Source organism: Lissotriton vulgaris, chromosome 2_1, assembly GCF_964263255.1.
Source record: "Lissotriton vulgaris chromosome 2_1, aLisVul1.2, whole genome shotgun sequence".
Taxonomy (NCBI): Eukaryota; Metazoa; Chordata; class Amphibia; order Caudata; family Salamandridae; genus Lissotriton; species Lissotriton vulgaris.
Window position 1 is genome coordinate 1,413,167,537 of NC_141687.1, and position 20,908 is coordinate 1,413,188,444.

General features: G+C 47.0%; 1 protein-coding gene across 1 annotated transcript in view; it reads right to left on the reverse strand.

Annotated features, from left to right (window-relative positions):
- Nucleotides 1-521: 521 nt before the first annotated feature.
- CRYAB (crystallin alpha B) overlaps nucleotides 522-20,908 on the reverse strand; it is a 51,187-nt gene continuing 30,800 nt past the window's right edge. Inside the window, exon 3 of the mRNA XM_086958851.1 lies at nucleotides 522-872. Coding sequence (XP_086814977.1) covers nucleotides 669-872 — 204 coding nt within the window. The 3' untranslated portion in view covers nucleotides 522-668. The remainder of the gene's footprint in view (nucleotides 873-20,908) is intronic.

Consider the following 20,908-nt stretch of genomic DNA (forward strand, 5'->3'; position numbering starts at 1 on the left):
GGAACGCCTCTTGGGCGCGTAGTAAGATGATGTAGCAATTTGCACTGTGTTGCCCTACTCATGATTTATGAGGCCATTCAAAGCCAAGTAGGGTCGCTCTTCGTGGCTTCATAATTCTTTATAAGAGCCCTGCGTCATGCAGGCGCCACGTAATGTGGCGCAAAAGTGACGCAGGGCACTCATAAATATGCCCCTTACTCCATGGAAAAGGTTAGCCCCTTACACACTGGAAAATGACCATTTAAAATCCACGTTCTGTAAAAGTCTGCTGTCTTTTCAAAGGCACTGTTTTACCTATCTGCCTCAGTCACATAAAGATAGGATTTCCAAAGGTTTTTTAGGACACACATCTCTATTGTGGCTTTACCTCATATGTTTTTAATTGTTTTTAAAATGATTTGTTTTAAAAAAAAATATTTACTTTTACGGACTGTGGTCGCTTTATTGAGGGCTTTACAAGTGCCTGTACATCATCACGTGAAAGACAATCACAGTCAGAAACAATAATGTTTTATTTGATACTTTATTGAGTTTAGTAAACAGGACTCAAAACCTGTGCAGGGGCACATGGTGCATGAACACATGCAGCCTGGCATTAGTGGTGCAAAGCCTCCTTTCCACAGATAGGTGCTCCCCAGCTTGAAAAAACTCGGAATGGAAACGTTGCCCTACTTCTTTGGGAAGCCAGTCACTGCCGGCTTCTCTTCGCGGGTTACTGGAATGACGCGCTCAGGCACATCGGCCAGTTTCCTTGGTCCCGTCACGGTCAGCACGCCATCTGACGACAGCGCAGAGGTGATCAAAAGCGAATCCACGTCCAAGGGAACCTTGTACTTCCGGTGAAAGTGTCTGGAAACATAGCCATGTTCGTCCTTGAACAGAAAAACATGATTATTAGCATTACTGTAGGTACATTTGCGCACATGTATAGCTAAATATTTCTCATAAACACTGTAATAATAAAGAACAGTAAACTTATTAGTACACAATTAATAGGATAGGGAAAAATTGTGCAGCCTCTTCTGTAATACAGATTGCGCTGGCGCATATATATCGCTAATACTATCATCAGATGGCATTCCCTCATTTGCATGGGGGCGTGGCTGATGCAGAAGAGGGAGTCTCTTTGCGTCTGCGCCCCCGCACATTGAATTATAGACGTGGGTGCAAAGGTAAAGAAGGTGTCATGACGCACTCTGACAGTGTGCCAACAAAAAGATGGTGCACTGTCAGTGCACACCCTGATGGCAGCCCTAAGGAGGTCCTATGTATCGCCTAGATATCTCCTTGCAAAGAGGTGCAGTCACTCACTACACCTGCCTACAAGGGGATCTCTTACCCCTCTTAAAATTGCAGGCAGGTTGATGCCAGCACAGTGAAATACAGAGCTGCTGCTTCAAAGCTGCTCTGTATTTCACTTTTTTTTTTAATGGAGTTTTACATAGTGCGAACTAGACCCGAAGATATCAGGTATCAGGGTGCTTTACATGAGAACCAGTTTTGTTACAGATGGACATGTTCATTTTATTTGTTAGGCATGAGGAGATTAAGTGATTTGCCCAGAAACACAGGATGTTTAGGGTTGATGCAGAGACTCGAACCCAGTTCCCCAGCTTCGAGGTTGACCATTCTAACCGTAAGGCTACATCCTCTCCACTTGAATGCGCTGCCAGCAGAACAGCACAAGTTCTCGGCTGCCCTGGGAGCAACAGTTCAATCAAATACGACGCACGCTCCTTGTTAGGGCCAAGCGCACCTTTTGAAAGGTGCGCCTGGAGCTAACAAGGAAAATGTGCCACATTGTATAATATGGCCCTAGATGCTGGATAGCTCTGCATTTTGTAAATGAAATCCATTTAGATTCAGAGGATTTCAACGTGTCTTATGTGCACAGTCTGTAAATCTGGCCTTGTTTTGAGGTTGGTCTTCCCTGGTTTACATTGAATGTCAGATAGAAAATCAAGGGTCATTTTACCGAGGTTAAGGAACCTGATTGTAAACACTTGCAGTACACTCATGAATTACACATTTTCGATAGGGGCACACTCGAGCATCGTAAGGCAAAATGGACGCAATTGAACTCCACAAGCTTCATTTAAGTGCCTTGTGTTCCTAGTGCACTCCCTAGAGGTGGTTTTTTGGAACACAGCCAAAGACAAATTCAGACTGACATGACACACATTCTCGTACAACCAAAGTCTCAACGAGCCCTCAGCATTCAGTAATTTTAGAATGTCTTCAGGGGAAGAATACGGCAAAGTGGCCGCCTTTTTGGAACAGGAGCTTGAGGATATCCCATTTGTCTCTGAGCTGCTTATCCACCCTCATTAATCTGGATGGTAGGGCAGTAAGTATTGTAAAAATCGTTCATTAGGTGTGATGGAGATTCTAGTGAACATGTATGATAGTTTTGTGATTATTACCATTTTAATGACAGCAATGTGACCGGGCATTGAGAGGGGAGCCTAATCCACCTCTTGATTTTTGATTCTAATTTGGAGACAACCCATAATTGTCTCTGATGATCTTCTCTATCACGCTATTTATTATTATGCCTAAGTATTGTACTAAGCCTATCCCTAATGTAAGAGGATATTCAGTATTGATATCTGGTGTCGCTGAGGTAACAGGAGAAATTTGGGATTTCTTTCAATTTATTTTAATACCCAAATAAGCACTGAATGTAATTGTTCAGCTGATGACAGGTGGGAGGTTCAGGATGGGATCTTTAGTGAACAGTAGAATGGCATCTTCAGACCGAAATTAGCATTTTCCTTGTGGCGAATGATATCGCAATGTTTCTCCCGTAAAAGACAAGAGCGAAAAGTATAGGTGAAAGAGCGCATCCCTGTCTGGTTCACCTGCAGATTGGGACAGAACCAGAAAAGTATCCATTAACTCAGATCCGACAAGTCAAATTGACATAAAAAAAATGTGATAACGGATGTTAGGCATCTTCTGATACACATGGTCGGTTGTATCGTTAACAGGAAAGGCCATTTGAGTGAATCACTGGCCTTTTCGGCACCAAGAAACACAGAAGTTGCGTGGACGTCTGGGTGTTTCTAGATGATCAGTGAGAAGAAATATTTAAGATTTTGGGTATAGACCTGCTGTGTGCAAATCCAGACTGGTCTAACAAGACTAGTTTATTCATCAGTCCCATCAGCCCGTGTACTGTTATTTTAGCTGGTATTTTATCATCTAAATTAAGAAGAGAGAGAGGATGTTAGGGTTAACACTGTTCCTCATCTTTCTGAGGCTTTAGCACAACAGCAGTGGGTGGGAGAGGCCTCTCTCAAGAACCTTTGGGCACATATCTAGCAGTTGTGGAGCAAATTTGCCTTTTGTAAGCTTTATAAAACTCGGCTGTTGGTCCGAGGCCTTACCACAGAAAAGAATGTCTATCGCTGATTTATTGTCAACTCCTCTACTAAAGGGAGTCTAATATCATCATCAACCCAGGCCAGGGCCACCTCATCTATGTAAAATTCAATGGAGTTGAATGGTATGTATAATTTAGAGGCATATCATTCAGTATAGAAAATTACAAAGGTGGGTAGGATTTTTCCATATTTGTGTGATTTAGGGCCTCATTTATGAGGTTTTGCCGTAGGGCAACGCAGCAGGCCTTCCTGCTACGCTTCCCTACGTCAAAAGAAAAGGGCAGAAATGACCAGTATCTATAAGATAGGGCGCATTCCTGACCTTTTCCCCTGCGCTGGCGCGCAATGGGCTGCCGTGCGCCAACGCAGGCACCTTTGCACCATGGTGCAAGGGTGCCTGCGTTGCAGAGATGACTATTTTTTATAAGAAAGGGATACCTTCCTGTACAAAAATAATCACAAGAGGCTTTTTCTTCTTTCTATGTGTGCTGCAGAATGCAATACTATGGACAGCTTTTATCTGTGTCAAGTCACTGACAAATCGAGAAATGAAGGTCATATGAGGAGAAAAGTGGGTACTGTAACCAGTGTTTAATCTATGGAGAGAGTTTACTCGGCACTACATTGTTTACAGACAGTAAACGCTCATGAAAAATACAACACAGGGCATTAACGAGCATTTGCAATGCAATAGGTCTCGCATTTGCGCAAGTTTGAGCTATTGACATTGCAAATAACAAAGCCTTTAAATTTTGTTTTAGTTTTTAAAACAGAAATAAAACGCATTGTCATTTACAATGCCATTAGCTTAAACTCGAATGCGAGACCTATTGCATTGCAAATGGTTCTTTATATAATTTAGCAGAAACTGAAGCCATTTTGTGTTGAGTCTGAAGCAGAACTTGTGTTGGCTCTGTAGCAGGAGAGAACGGTTGCCTAAGTGCACTGTCAGTTCAGATAGGCTATGCTCTTAAGGTATTACTGCAGATTCCCTTTCAGCTGTGCATTATTATTATGCCATCACATTGAAGAGACCTCCTGAATACCTAACTTTCCACTACAGGAGATGCAAAGACGCGCTCCTGCTATGCAACTCAGATCAGACAGCACATGAAATTCAGGAGATTGCTTGTTGCAGCGTTTGTAGCTCTGTATGACTGAGAGGAAGAGAGGTCAAACAGATCTTTGTTTAAACTACCTCCTTCACTACAGGTTTAGTTATTTATATTATTTCAAATGTAGGTTTAACTCCTTACTAGAAGAAAAAAGCGGCCAGCATTTACACAATTATTGGAGATTCATACATGTTTTATACAGTGCCTAATACTGCACTTCCAGTTTTCGGCACTTTAAATGACGGGTGCTACTAATACTAACTTAAATCCTACCAAGTTTAGCGACCTCGGAATCAGTCTTGCCAGACCTCAAACTGATGGCCCAGAGATCGCTGGACTTCCATCCTGCCATGGAAACAGATGTGTGCAAGGCCAGCGGATATATGCACTAAAATGAGTCAATACACGTTTGCTCAACACAGCTATTTGGAATGATAAAAGTACGAGGATTGGAGCATGCGATGTGTACTAACAGAACACCCATTTCACTAACTCAACTCTTCAGTACACCTCTGGACCTGTGGGAGACTCAAAATGGCGGCTGTGCTGCTCTGCAAGAAGGGCTGCTACTCTATTGCCCAGCTGCCAGAGTGAAAAGGACTGGACGTAAATCTTGAACCCAGAGCACATTTTTCTTTTTAATCTCTCCTTCACTTGGAATAATGGCCCCCCTCTTTTGCTACTGTAAACAAAATTCCATCCACTTCCTGTTTCTTTGAACATGTCTTTTCTCATTAGCTTCCCCTTTCCTCCTGCCACTGATTTGTGGGTTGATCCTTTAACGAGCCTCTGCTCGCGCTGCTGCTAACACTGGTTTGTGTGCAGTGGCATAACATTAGCCCCCGCTGTGCAGGTGGTGTCTCTAGCTCCAGAGCCCCCCCTCCAGCACTGTGCATGGGTGGCAGGTCCTTGTCCTGAGTGCTCCTGACTGGGTCCGGAACATGGGGACCCCTTGCTTGCACTTTGCAGGGGGGCCAATCAAGTTTTGCTACGCCACTAGTCTTGTGTGGTGCCTTAGAGCTTCAACTGCACAATGCAGTTGAACAATTTTCAGAGTCAGGATGCTGCTACCATCACCAAAGTCATTGGGATTGTGAAAATCCAAGTTTCACACAAAGGGCCTCATTACGCTAGCGGTAGGACGTGAGTCCGACCGCCAATGTAGCAGGATGGAGACTGCCCGACAAGAAGTTGGCGCTTCCATATTATGATGAGACCAATGTGTAGGTGGTTGGAAACATGCCTTTTACTATTGCGGCTTGTGCTGTGGCCCGGAAAAGGCCCCAAAGTCCCTTTCTGACAGCTTTTGCATGTTATAGACTTTCTCTGTGCTTAGGCAAAATTTCAACCAAAAAGGGGGGTGCTGCACTGTTCCTCAAAGGGGAGAAAGATTAGGAAAAGCTGACGTGACCGAAGGTGTGGGTAGTACACCTTTGGGCATCCTTTTTGTTGGATGTATTTGCCTCACACACCCAAAAGGGTGTCATGCTTCATCATTGGCGGTTGCTCCTCGTCGGGGGGGCGGTGCAATCCCCAACGGGCTCACCTCGAGGAGGGGCTCTTTAGCGGAGATCTTTTTTATCCAACAGCCCTATGGTGAAGTGGGGGTATGTGGGCAGAGTATCAGGTAGGCTCGATGTAGTGATTAAAATGCAGCAGGGGATGCCGGAAACAACTTGATTCTGGGGGTCCCCCTACTACAATTAAAACCAGTGAAGAAGGGCAGCTCGCTAGGAGTAACCACGTTAGGTAAAGTAATCCCTTTTGGGTGTGTGAGGCAAATACATCCAACAAAATGGATGCCCAAAGGTGTACTACCCACACCTTCGGTCACATCAGCTTTTCCTAATCTTTCTCCCCTTTGAGGAACAGTGCAGCACCCCCCTTTTTGGTTGAACTACTAGTACCTTATACGGGCACATGCTGTGACTGGACCTTTCACTTGCTCAAGTGATAATTAGTGTCCGTTGATCCATTGATCACTCTCCCGCTACTTGACAAATTCTTAGGCAAAATTTCACAATGCCTATTTTCCTGCTTGGAGCTGCTACTGTCTGTACCCCTCTCTCACCATGCCAGCACGCTATAATGGAAAACACATAGCCAGAGTCGTGAGATGATAAACGCAGCTGATCTGACAGGAAGGCCACGGGTGACTGCGCAGTGTAGCAAAACCTTAAAAACAGGAGATGGTAAGGAGCTCGGTAAACTTCTCCATAGTATCAAGTGATTGAGGTTGAGCATGTTTTACACCTTCGGCCAGTACCAAACATAGCTTCTAGTCAACATCACTTTGCACAGGTTTTGGGTGTGGTGTTCAAGGGAATGTTTTGATGGGATGAGGAACATGGCGGCGGCAGGCTAGCAGCCGCGATACCTCGCTCTGGGCTCTAGCGGGACGTCCCTTGGCTCTATACGTCTCTGACTGGGGCCGGATTTAATGGATTATGGCCGAGTTAAGGAGTTGATTTCTTCTTTTTTCAGCTTAATTTGTTTGTAAAAACATTTTTCGATGATCGAGTTCGCAGTGCTTTCAGAGTATGCAGAGTATGCAGAACTTGCCGGTAGCGCCCGCCTACTCCCCGTGCTTGGTCTCGCTGGGGGCGTGATTTGTCCGCACTCGCAGCCGGCGTTTATACACACTTTGCCGAGCCTGTCGGCTCCGTTAATATTGCAGAAACAAGTCGTCTCCGTACCGGCACCCTGGAGGTGGGACCGAGCGGCCCTGGAGCACCGTAGAGGGAGGCGGGCTCATTCTCTACGCAGAGACCTCTTCCCGACGGTGTCACCAGCAGCAGCAGACACGGAGAGCCAGCAAACAGTGGAGGGCGGAGGCGGAGGCGGTGAGATCTTTGAAACCTTCGCTACACTAATTACAGTGCCTCCAGAGGGGTTTGATGGTCTCGTGCGGCTGGATCATTCTCCAAATGAGGTGAAGGGTTTGTTAACGGAGAGGGAGGGGGAGAAGGTAGCAAAGTCCTGTGAGTCATATGCGCCTAAGCGTGTGGATCAGCCCGAGACTCTTGCGATAGTGCACTCTGACCCCGTGGGGTGCACAGGCTCAACGCTTAAGGTCATAGACCAGGCAGCCTGTATTATAAAAAACCCATATTTTCTGAGCAGTGGAGCAATCACCCAACCCGAAGCAAAAATAAAATTAATCTCAGAATCGCGCAGAAAAGGCTGTAGAGGTGAAAAACCGACTAAAGTAGGAGGTCCACTGAATAACCAAGGGGGACCAGTCTCAGAAAAATCTAACTGTCTCTCTGCCCCAATACTGGAGTCTTCACAGACTACCATACAGGAGGTTCAGGACAGCGCAACTGAGGACCCTAAAGCAATAGTCCCAACTAGCCTAGTACCCATCAGGTTTACTAGCGTTAGTGACGTTACAAAAAATACGCTTTCTAAGCCTTCTTCATACCTTTCAGTAGAAGCCAAGCCCAAAAGATCCAAGAGGTCTAAGAAAAAAAAATTGGTTTTGGACCCGGACACAAAGATAACACCTTCTCTGCGCTCATACTTTAAGGCAATCCCCCAGGTCTTGAGTCTCGCACATGCCAGTTACCTTTCTACTGCAACCTCTTCTGAGACAAGCCCCGACCAACCACAAGTTGGCAATACGGCCGCTGTCTCTGTACTCCCAAATATGGAAAATATGGATAACACGCAAACAACTGATGTACTAGAAATCTCCGTAATCTCTAAAGGAGACAATGACGCGCTCCAATCCAACACTAACATGGCGCTCTCACTCCCACATAACATTACAGAATTGGCAAACTCTGGCCTCCTCGACAGCGATAACAACCATGAAACAGGGGGAGAATTAGCTCAAACACTTAAAGATTTTCCAACTTCAGCCCAAAGCTCTCAGAGTTCTCAGAGTATTATACAGCAAGCAAATCAGATATCTCAACCTCTTACTCCCATAGTCTCTATCTCTACTCCACCTTCAGACCTCTCTGCAATATTAACCATGATTTCAAACCTATCAGTCGATGTTAAACGGGGATTTGAGTAGTCTTCTAAAATCCAGAGAGAGATTAGGTCATATTGCGAATCACTAGACAGCAAAATTGATGGGCTGTATTCAAGGACAGGAGCCTTGGAGGAGACAACTGCAGTGATGTCCATAGAACTAGACAATGCTAAGGAGGAGATACTGAAGCTCAAAAGAGAAGACACTGCACTGGCTGAAAGAATAGAGCACTTGGAAAACAATTCAAGGCGATGCAATATTCGCATCCTGAATGTACCTGAAGCTAATGAAGGCAGCAATATTAAGGCCTACATTATCCAACTTCTAATTAAAACTTTACATCTCAAACACACAGCGGAGGAACTTCATCTAGACATTCAGAGGATTCACAGGGATCCATTCAGGCTTAATCAACAACGTACAAAGCCCCGCAAGATTCTTAAAATGCATAAGGATTTAAGGACGAAGGTGCTGTTGCAGCAAGCGTTTAGAGGGAATGGTAGAGGACTTGGTTGTTCTGCAAGACAGCTTCCATGCACTAGTAGGAAGCCGACGATGACACTTTTGGGGCCAAATCAGTGTGCGTACTGTAAGGAGGAGGGCCATTGGCATAGCGAGTGCCCTAAACTTTTACAGAAGGTTGCTGTTCCTAGAGGACGGGGTCCTCGTGGACGAGGTTGAGGGACTGGTAGAGCTCAAAGTGCTGTGGTCTCACAGGGTTATTCTGATACCAATCATTTTTATGACCCTAACGATGGACAGTATTACCATGATGATTATGATATGGATGAAGCAACAGGGATGTCTCATAGCTAGGATAGCCAGGGACAGAGTGAGGGAACAGTTCTAACACCTGTACATCAGCGTGGGCCTTATGCCTCTGCAGAGTTGCAAGGTTCGACTAAGGAATTTTTGGTGGACACAGGTGCAACAAAGAGTTCTGTTTCTCGGCATATGGTCCATTCCCGGCTCTGTCTGGCCATAATAATGTTTTGGTAGGTGTTTTAGGTGTACTGGTAGTAAGCCCCATTTCACGATCCCTGATGTTAACTGTTAGTCCTTTCACTGTGGATTACCCGTTTTTGTTGGCGTCCAATTGTAGTGAAAATTTGATGGCTTTGGATTTATTGAAGAAATTGTATGCTACCATTTATTGTTCCCCCAAAAGATGTTTATATGACGATTGGCCCAAATGTGAGTACAAAAGAGTGTCTGTCTCACCATCTTCCAGCTTAATTTGCTAATGTACCATCCACTTATGGGCGACAGGTGATACAGATGTAGAACTATTGCATATTCCACCAGTTTCGATGGATGTCAAAGACAATGCTATTTTGCCTGACATTCCTCAGTATAAGATACCTCAGGTGGGAGAACGAGCACTTCTACAGATTATTCAGGATTTGATACAAAATGGAGTAGTTGAGGAGACATCTGCTAATATTTATATTAGTCCTATTCTTAAACGGACACCCTCAGGTTCCCCTGATGATCATGAGGATGTTTACCAATTTATGATTGATTTGCGTGAGGTTAATAAAATTGTGGTCCACCAGTTTCAGGTTGTTCCCGATATTACCACCATTTTTAAAATGATTCCTTTTTCTGCTAAATTCTTTTCTGTTATTGATTTGACAAAACGCATTCTTTAGTATTCCCATTCATCCTGATTGCACATATTTGTTTGGGTTCACACTAGCTGGTATAAGTTTTAGATTTTGTCGAGCTCCTCAGGGCTATATAGAAGGTCTGAGTATTTATAGACAAGCTTGGAAGAATCAGTTGGATTACCTTTCGCTTCCCTCAGGTAATGCATTGGTGCAATATGTTGATGACCTCCTCAATGCTTCTGACACGGAACAGGGTTGTAGATATAGTACGGTTAAATTGTTGCTGCATTTAGCTCATCATGGACATAAAGTTTCCCTTTCTAAATTTCAGTATTGTCGACAGGAGGTCGCCTATTTAGGTCACCTACTGTTGAAGGAGGGTAGGAGGGTGACCCCTGAGCTCATCAGTACCATTGTTATAATGCCCGTTCCACAAACTCAGAAAGCTGTGCGGGCTTTTATAGGTATCACTTCATATTGTCAGCAGTGGATACCTAACTACTCCTTACTAATCAAACCCTTGCTTGCATTGACAACTAAAGTAGTACTTGAGCCTTTGCCTTGGACGCCTGAATGTCAGCAGTCTTTTGAGCAATTGAAAGCTGCGCTTTGCTCGGCTCCCGTGCTTGGCACACCCCTAACTATCGTAAGCCATTTGTGTTATCCGTGAAATCGCTGGTTGTGTGCTTTCTGTCTTAACACAAAATTTGGGGATAAGCAACAGCCATGTGCTTATTTCTCTGTTGCGCTTGATCCTGTTGTGAGAACCCTCTCAAGCTGTCTGAGAGCAGTCGCGGCTGTGGCCACTTTCATCAGGCAAACGGATGGACTTGTACTTGATACTGACCTCACAGTCCTGGTGCCCAATGCTGTGGACACGCTCTTGAATTAGAAAAAGACACAGCACCTCACCAGTGCACGTCTTACTGGCCATGAACTGACATTGTCTACTAAACATAACACGATTTAAAGATGTGCTACTCTAAACCCAGCCCCATTACTACCTCTCCCTTCCAAGAGTGATGAAGTTGACAAACAGGATTGTATCTTCTGAACGGAGGAAGAGACAAAAGGACAGGTAGACTTGACTGATGTTCCCTTATCTGACCCACAAGAGGAACTATATGTTGATGGCTCTTGTTTTAAATTGCCAGATGGCACCAGCACTGCAACCTATGCTATTACCACACTGCACACGGTGGTAGAGACATCATGGGTCCCTTATCAGTCAGCTCAAGCTGCTGAGTTAGCTGCCCTTATTCGAGCTTGCGAATTAAGCAAGGACCTATTTGTCAATATTTATACTGACAGCCAGTATGCCTTTGGGGTTGCACATAATTTTGGAAGACTCTGGACAGAGAGAGGGTTCCTTCCTTCACATGGCACCAAATCCAACATGGGCACCTCATAATGAGGCTTCTGTCTGCTTTGACACTCCCCATGAAATTGGCAATAGTGAAGTGTAGCGCCCACCAGAAGGTCACTGATGACATAGTGTTAGATTTGGGGGTCTCTAGTTGGCACAGGTAGGTACTTGTGACGAATAGGGACCCTTGCCTCTAGTCAGGGTAAGGGGGTACAATCTTAAAATGACCCCTGCTCACCCCCTAGGTAGCTTGGCACGAACAGACAGGCTTATCTCAGAGGCAGTGTGTAAAACATTTGTGACCACATACAGTAACCCAGTGACAAAACTACAGATGAACACCACACAGCTGTACATTAAAAATAAGTATTCTTTATATAGACTTAACACAAGACCACTGTAGGAACTGGCCCTTCTTGCAGGGTTATCCCCAAACTTTTTGCTTCTTCCTCCCTTATTTTTCCTGACCTGTGGCTGTTGGCAATAGGACTCTGCACACTTTACCACTGCTGATCAGTGCTAAAGTGCATATGCTCTCTTCGTAAATTGTTATTGTGATTGGATATACATGATTGGCATATTTGTATCACCAAGAAGTCCCTAGTAAAGTGCACTGAGTGTGCCAGGGCTGGTGATGACAAATGCTACTAGTGGGACTGCAGCACTGATTGTGCCACCCACATGAGTAGCCCTAAAATGGTGTCTCAGGCCTGCCACCGTAGTGCCTGTGTGCAGTCTGTGAACTGCCATGTCCTCCTGGTCAGTGTCCCCACTGACCAGGCCTAACCTTTCCCTTTCTGTGCACATTGGTCACCCCTATGGAAGGCCCAAGGTCCCCCGTTGGGCAGGGTGCAGTGTATGTGAAAGGTAGAGCACGTACTTGTGCAGGTGACATGCTCTGGTAGTGAATTACAGCCATTTTCGTTTTTCACTGCTGCAAGGCTATCTTGCTCCATAGGCTATCATGCGTGATGCTGGCTACAGTGGCTACCAGCATATCTTCTCATAGGAACAAGATAGGACATACAAATCTGGTATACCTGAACTCAGAATTTAATAACACATCTTTTAGGAAAGGTTGTTTTTAAATCCTGTGTTTGAGAATAGCACTTTTAGAAAGTAGCTGTTCTCTTGTCTGACCTTTCTGTGTGCCTTGGCCTGTTTTTGAATTGACTGTCTGGTTTGAGAGTGACAGGGGCTGGGGAGCCCCCAGGAGCTGGCTGGGTCAGCCCTGGGCTGAATGATTGCATTTGCAACTTGAGTGGTGGGAGGAGATAGCACCTGGGCCTGAATAGGGCTGTGCCTGCCTTCCACAATGCTGGCTCCACCTCCTGCTGGGCGGCTGATGACCCTGCCCCTCACTCTGAAAAGAAAGGAGAAGCCACAGAAAACGAAGTGCTCAAGGAACACCCAGAACTGGTTCAGACCGGACTCAGGCCATACTTGCACAAGGAGAACAAATATTTTTAGGGGTATAAGTACAGGACCCCTCTGACAACTGAAAATGAGATCATCCTGGAATCTAGAAGGAACTTCTGCCAAGAAGAAAGCTGAAACTGAAGAAGGAAGACTGTCCTGCTGTTGCTCTGCTGGACTGACCTGCTGTTGCTTTGCTGCCAAGGAGAAGGGAAGGACTTTGCTTTGTGCTGTGTCCCCTTGCTTGAAGGAATCTCCAAGGGCCTGAGAGAGAGCTGGCTCCCTGTTATGAAGTCCCAGGAACAAAAGGACTTCACCCCCAGCTTCCCTGCACTCTACTGAAAGAGTTCTGTCCTTCCTGGAGTGCGTGGCCCATGTGTGGTGCCTCTGGAAGTTGTACCTGTGTTTGGGGAGCTGGAAATCAAGCTATTAAAGACTTTGCTACAGAAAATCTATCGCAAACCCGGCTGAGAGAGAAAATTCCCACCGCTACGAAGACCAAGATTGTCGCAGCGCCTATCGCCGCTGCCTGAAGATGTCGCACCCTTCGTTAGCGGGAAGATTTCCGCCGCTGCGAACATCGTCGCAGAGCCTGTCATCGCTGGGTGAAATCATCGCATCACGTCGCTGCGGCATTTCATCGAAGAGCTATCGCATCGAGGAGCTGCGAGAGAAAGATCGCCGCTGGATTGCGCATCCTCGCCCCGGAGATCATCGCAATACCCAAAAATCATCGCATCCTACCTTTGTGGGAGAAAACTTCTTACAGAACCTACGCACCGGAATCCATACAAGTGGCCTTCCTCCCCATACAGACTGGATTTGTCGCAACATGCCCGCTGCTGCAGCGTGGCTGTCGCTAACGCCTCTCAGGGGTCTCAGGAGCAATGCATCGCTTGTTTTTCACCGCTACAGCTTCTGTGCTCTGAACTTTTTATCGCTAACAATGGTACTGTGGCTAAAAGGTGACGCACCTGTGAATGTTATCGCTAACCTTGAGAACCTTAAGAACTCTTTTGCAACCATATTCTTGAACTGTGTATGTTGGATTTTTGTCGTTTTGGTCTTGTGTAGTTTAGATTAAATACCTTTATTTTTCTAAACTGTTGTGGAGGCAGCTTGTGGTGTTTTCACTGTATTACTGTGAGCTTTGGTACAAATACTTTACACATTGCCTTTGATAAGCCTTGACTGTTCGTGCCAAGCTACCAAGGGGGTGAGCAGGGGTCATCTCAGAGGTTTCCTCCTTACCCTGACTAGAAGCAAGGGTCCCTATTTGGACAGTGGTTCCTACCTCTGCCAACTAGAGACTCCCAGTTCTAACAACCACAAACAGCAAAAATCCACAATACTGTATATAAAATGGTAGTTTTAGCTTAGCTCTGTTTAGTTCGTAAAATGCAACACTTTAAGTCAATGTACCATGCGATGCATTGCGCTTCCACAACAAAAGTGTTGCAGCAATGGAAATGTGGCAAAGTTCCAGTGCAAAGTAATAAAGACGTGAAGATCTTCCAAATGTGGCACGCTTCTGCGATGATGCGAGAAGTCTCGATTCGATGCAACAGTTGCAGCGGCAACACCCTTGTTCAGCGATGCGACGGCAACAGCTTCAGCTGCTACACTCTTCTCCGACGGTTGCCAGAAGCTTCCGCACAATGCGACAACTACAGCGGCGACATCCTTGTTCAGAAATGCGACGGCAGTAGCTCCGACGGCGGAGCGCTTCTCCGGGGATGCGAGGCGCTTTCCTCGATGCGGTGCAACGTGACAGCTCCAGTGGCGAAACCCTTGTTCAGAAGTGCGACGGCAGCTGCAGCGACGGCAACACCCTTCCTTTTTGTTGCGAGACGCTTCTCTCAATGCGGTGCAATACGACAGCTCCAGCGGCGACACCGTTGTTCAGAAGTGCGACGGCAGCAGCAGCGACGGCAGCAGCAGCGACGGTGACACGCTTCCTCTTTGTTGCATCGCGCTTCCAGTTCCTTGCGACACGCCGTCCCTCAGAAGACCCAAAACAGCAGCAGGCACTTCCAAAGAACTCTGGGGAGCTGGGGGTGAAGTCAGTTGTCCCTGAGACTTCAGCAGGAGGCAAGCTCTGTTCCAAGCCCTTGGAGATCCTTTCCAAGTTGAAAATAAAGTACACAAAGTTCCTTTCTCCTTTCTTTGGCAGTCAGGCAACCGCTGCAGGCCAATCCCCCAAGCAGCACTTCAGCTTGGGGATAGTCTCTCCTCGGTTTCTTCAGGTTCCTCTCCTCAGCAAAGGTTTCTTCTTGTAGTCCAAAAGTGATCTAATTTCTTGGGATCAGGGTCCCAATATTTATACCCCCAAATCCTTTGTTCTCCGAGGGGAGAGGGGCTTTTGCCCCGTCCAAACCACTCTGGAGCACTCTGTTCACATGACTCCTTCTTTCCTTTCACAGTGCAGGTCAGAAACATCAAACGCCCCACAGGAGGTGGAGCCAGCATTGTGGAGGGAAAGTACAGCCTTGGAGATCTTTGTTGACAGCATTCCTTCTCTTCTTTCACTGTGCAGGGCAGAGACATCAGCCGCACCCCAGGAGGTATAGCCAGCATTGTGGAAGGCATACTAAACTCGAATTTCCACCATGTTCTCTGAGTCAGTTAGGATTATAAGAATGTAATAATCTAACTGCCCATTCTGGCCTATGGAGAACAGGTAGCCTTGCAATAGTGAAAAACGAAAATGGCTGTAATTCACTATTAGGACATGCCACACACACCAGGGCATATCCTACCTTATACATGCAATGCACCCTGTCCTTGGGCCTACTATAGGGGTGACTGATATGAAGAAAAGGGAAGGTTTAAGGACTGGCAAGTGGGTGATCTTGCCCAGTCAGCATGACAGTACAAGACTGCACAAAGGCTCTGCAATGACAGGCCTTAGACACACTTTTACCAGCTGCTTCTGTGGGTGGTACAACCAGTGCTGCAAGCCCACCAGCATCATTTGGATTTATAAGTCCTGGGCACACTCAGTGCACTGTACTAGGGTCTGACAAGTAAACCAAACAAGCCAATCATGGAATCACTAATCCATACATCAATTTACAAAAGCGAGAGCATATGCACTTTAACATTGATCAGCAGTGGTAAAGTGCCCAGAGTCATAAAACCAACAAAAACAGGTCAGACAAAATACAGGAGAAAGGTAAAACGTTCTGGGATGACCCTGCAAAAAGGGCCAAGTCCAACACATAGGTAGAGGAAATGCTTTTGCAGATCAGACAGCTAAGGAAATGGCCCAGATAAAGATGAAAAGAATGTTTGTAGCAGGTCCAGCTAGGTGGGTCCCTGAGCTTGTCATGTTTGAAGATACACTTGAAAGTGTAAAGGAAATACAGAGTGAAACTATGATAGAAAAATTAGCGGTGTGGCAGGAAAGTACAGCACAGTTGAATGAGGAAGGATGTTCGATTGATAAATCAGGGAAACAGAGATGGATTTTACCAGATGCATATGTTCTTCCTGTGGTTACTATGACCCATGGTCCAGTTCATATTAGTGCAAAGATAATTTGTAATTTGTTAGATGCTGTATGGCAGAATGATAACATCACTAAGGCAGCTGCACACTTAGTGAAGTACTGCATTGTATGCATGATGCATAATCCTGGGAAGGGTACCCCTACACCGACTGGTAATTTTGCACCACCCACTTTCCCTTTTGAAGTCTTTCAAATGAACTGTATTGAGTTAGAGAGATGTAATAATTTGTTGAAAAGTATGTTCTGGTGGTTGTGTGTGCAGTCAGAAAATGGGTTGAAGCTTACCCAACTAAAGACAATACAGCCATTGCGACTGCAAAGGTGCTCCTGAAGGAGTCCTTTCCTCGTTTCAGCTTGCCCCGAGTTATCTGGAGTGACAACGGAAGTCATTTTAATGCAAAAGTGATTCAATTGATTTGTGAGGGTCTTCATGTTAAGCAAAAACTCCATACTGCCAATCATCTTCAGTCACCGGGTTTGGTTGAGAAGTACAATGGTACTCTTAAACTGAAACTGTCCAAGACACAAGAGACAACAGGATTGATGTGACCATATGCTTTGCCGCTGGCTATTTAGTCAACAAGAATGATAGAGCATTCTGGAAAAGGATTGTCACTGTACGAGGTTGTGTTTGGATGCCTGGCAAATGTCTGGTGCATCCTGCTCCTTCGTCGGTTCTCTAAAATGGAGTACCCTATGTTACTTGATTATCTTGGCCATATAACAGAAAATTTATGTTCTATTCACCAGCAGGTTCGGGAGTCCCCGTTGTCTACATAAGAGAGATCCAGCCACAACATTCAGAAAATGAAATGAAAAAAAATGAAAAAAAATATTTAATAAAGTGCACTGCGGCCAAGCGGCTTCCTGGCGCTGGGGACCTGGTCAGAGCTCACAGAGGGAAACCAGGAAAACTAGGAGGGGAAAGCCTGAGAAAAAAGGAAAGTTTTAAGGGCCTTACGAAAGTGAGTGTAGATGGGAATGGAGCGAATAGAAAGTGGGAGGCTATTCCAGAACTGGGGGGCCAGGACAGAAAACCGAGTGCCGCCAGTTCTGGATTTGCGAAAACGGGGGATGTGCAAGAGAGAGAGTTAGGAAGATAGAAGAGTGCGACTAGGGGCGTGAGAAGAGATGAGAGAGGTGATGAAAGAGGGGGCAGACCGGGAATGAGCTCGAAAAGCTAAGCAAGCCAGTTTGAAAAAGGGTCTGAATCGGATAGGAAGCCAATGGAGAGATTTGAGAACGGGAGTGATATGGGAGGATTTGGGGAGAGACAAAATGAGGCGAGCGGCCTGATTTTGGATGGCCTGGAGCCGGCGAGTTTCGTAAGCAGGTATGCCCACGTACAGGCCATTCCCATAGTCTAGGCGGGAGATGATTAAAGCCACGACTATGGTTTTTAGTGCGTCGGTGGAGAAGAAACGCGAGATTTTCCGGATACAGGAGGACACGACGGAACTGATCTGGTTGTGCATGGATAAGTCATGACTGACTTTAATACCAAGAGTGCAAACGGAGGAAACAGGTGAGGGAGGGGGTCCAAAAGATGGGGGCCAGTGTGCAGGGGACCAAGGGTTAGAGGGACCACCAGTGAGGACAAGTTCAGTTTTGTCAGGATTGAGCTTAAGATGATTAGCGCTCATCCACTCGGAAATGAAAATTAAAGTGGAACAAAATTTAGGAAGAGAGTCTGGAGAAGAAGAGAGATCAAAGACGAGCTGGAGGTCATCGGCGTAATTGTACACAGAGACCCCCAGCTCGAGAAGGGAAGAGATGAGAGGACAGATATAAAGATTGAAAAGGAGAGGGGAAAGGGAGGAACCTTGGGGAACACCACAAGAGACCGAGCGGGGAGGGGCAGAGAAACCGGAGAGGTGAACAGCCTGGGACCTATCCCGAAGGAAGGACGCGAGCCAAGAAAAGGCCGCGCCCCCCGAATGCCCGCTGCGCTGACACGGTCGAGAAGAATGGAGTGGTCAACCGTGTCAAACGCAGCGGACAAATCGAGGAGGACCAAGGCTTGGGGAAGGTTAGAATCGGCTTTCCCCTTGAGTTCATCCAGAACTGCGAGGACCACTGCCTCCGTGGAGTGGCCTGGGCGGAAACCCGCCTGATGGGAAGCCAAGAGGCCATTCTCCTCAATATACGAGGAGAGGCAGGAGGTGACATGGGTCTCAAGGATCTTGCCGAGGTAGGGAAGAAGGGAGATGGGTCAAAAATTAGAGGGGAGAGAGGGATCCAGACCAGTTTTTTTTTTAAATGGGGAGGACGATTGCAGATTTGAAAGATAAGGGGACGGAACCAATAGCCAAAGAAGAATTGAGTAAAGCAAGAGGGGGGGCAGGACAGTTGGTGAAGAGGGTTTTAAGAATGCGTGCAGGTGCACAATCCGCGGGAGAGCCAGACTTAACTTTGAGCAGATATTTGAGAAATAAATCAGGTGAGATAGGGGAAAAGAGAGTAAAGGAGGACGGGGGAGGTGCGAGGGAACAGGTGCGGCTGGGTTGAGACACGGTAGGGATGTTAGCTTTGATCATCACAATCTTGTCAATGAAGAAGTCATTGAGTGACAAACAGAGGGACTGGGAGGGAACCAGAGAAGGGTAGGAGCGATCGGAAGTGGCAAGATTGTGAACCAGAGAAAAAATTTCACGGGGTTTATTGGCGGAGAGAGCTACTTTCTCAGTGAAATAGGAGGTTTTGGCCGTTAAAATGGCTTTTTTATATTCGGTGAGAAGTTGTTTATATTTGGCGCGCAGAGAAGGACAGTACTTCCATCTCCAGAGGCGTTCCGACCGTCTAAGGTCTAGTTTTAGCGCTTTGAGCTCTGGGGAGAACCATTTGTGCGCATCATAGGGGCGGACTGCTTTGATCTTTCTAAGCGGGGCCACTAGGTCACACGAAGAAGACAGCCATGTGCTGATGGCATAGGCCTGGGATTCAAGGGGGAGATCAGTGAGGTCCGGGGCGGAAGAAGCCAAGGAACACGAAAGAGAATCAAGATCGGTCTTATTCCAACTGCGGGCTAGAATGTTTTTGGGAAGGGGGGGCTTGTCAACCACACCCAGGTGAATAGAGAAGGAAATGATAAAGTGATCCGACCAAATACAAGGAGATATAGAAGGAGGTGAAGCGAGAGGACAAGAGGACCAAATTTGATCTAAAATGTGGCCTTGAACATGGGTGGCAGCTGTGACATGGGATGTGAAGTTCAAGCATTGGAGGGTGGCGGAAAAGTCTTTAGAAGAAGGATTTTCCCTAGGATCACCCGGCCAGAAATTAAAGTCGCCGAGGAGTAGGACGGAGGAATTATTGACCACCAAGGTGGCCAGAAGGTCCTGAAGGGAAGCTACAAAGGAGGGCATAGATTGAGGGGGACGGTAGACGAGGACAACAGTAAGGGAGGCGGGAAGATTGAGAGAGCGGGCCACTAAGTAGTCCACATTAGGTATAGGGGGATGAGAAAGAAGTTGGAATTTGAGAGTCGAGTCATTGCCACACCTCCCCCAGCCTTGCCATCCGGGCGATCAGCTCGGAGGGCGTAGTAGGAATCGGGGAGAATGGCTAAAAGATCAGGAAGAGAGTCAGCTGTGAACCAGGTTTCGGTCAGGAAAAAAAAGTCAGGGGAGTCGGTGGTCAAGAGATTAAAGAGTGCTGTCTGGTGTTTGACTGCCGAACGGGTGTTAAGTAAATAAGCAGAGGCTACAGTAGGAGCAGGGAAGGGCGGGAGACAGGGGGAGATTTAACAGAAAAAGGAGTAGGGCTATGGGAGGCCCGTGTCAGGTGAGACGGGGGAGAGGTGAGGATACCAAATTTGTCTAGATGATGCAGTAGGGAGAGTGAGGGAGGAGAAGTTACGGAGAGAGCACTGAGTTGGGAAGAAGAGTAAACCAATGAAGGAGCAGAGTGGATGGTCCCTGGTCCCGGCCCGTCGCGGACGGGCGCAGACGGGCTTAACTTAGGCGCAACTTCTGCGCGCCTTCGTCGTGCCCGCTGCGCCCGTCCGCTGCGCCGCCGGAAAAGAGGAGCCATAATATAGGGACACATGGGGGAGGAGGGTCATGGGGCGTTTTTGGGGGGGAGGAGCCAGAGAGCTGCAGCGCGGAGCCCAGACCCGCCCAAGATGGAGGAGCCGCCTGTCCCACTCCGAGAGTCAGGCAAGGAGGGGCCGGCCAGCGGAGGCGGTCTGGGTCGCGTACAGTAAGGGGCAGCCGGGAGGATCTGAGCGCTGGGTCCGAGGCGCTTGAAGGCAGGCAGTGCAGGTAAGCAGAGTTTAAAAGTCAAGGAATTAAAATCCACGTTGCTCCCGGAGAAGCCTCGGGAGATCTGAGGAAGAGCGTTGCTCCCGGAGAAGCCTCGGGAGATCTGACAACAGGTGTGGGCGTGCGAGCAGGTGAGTGCCTAAAGTGCTTGCCAGGGGGGTAGGAGCCAGAGAGCTGCAGCGCGGAGCCCAGACCCGCCCAAGATGGAGGAGCCGCCTGTCCCACTCCGAGAGTCAGGCAAGGAGGGGCCGGTCAGCGGA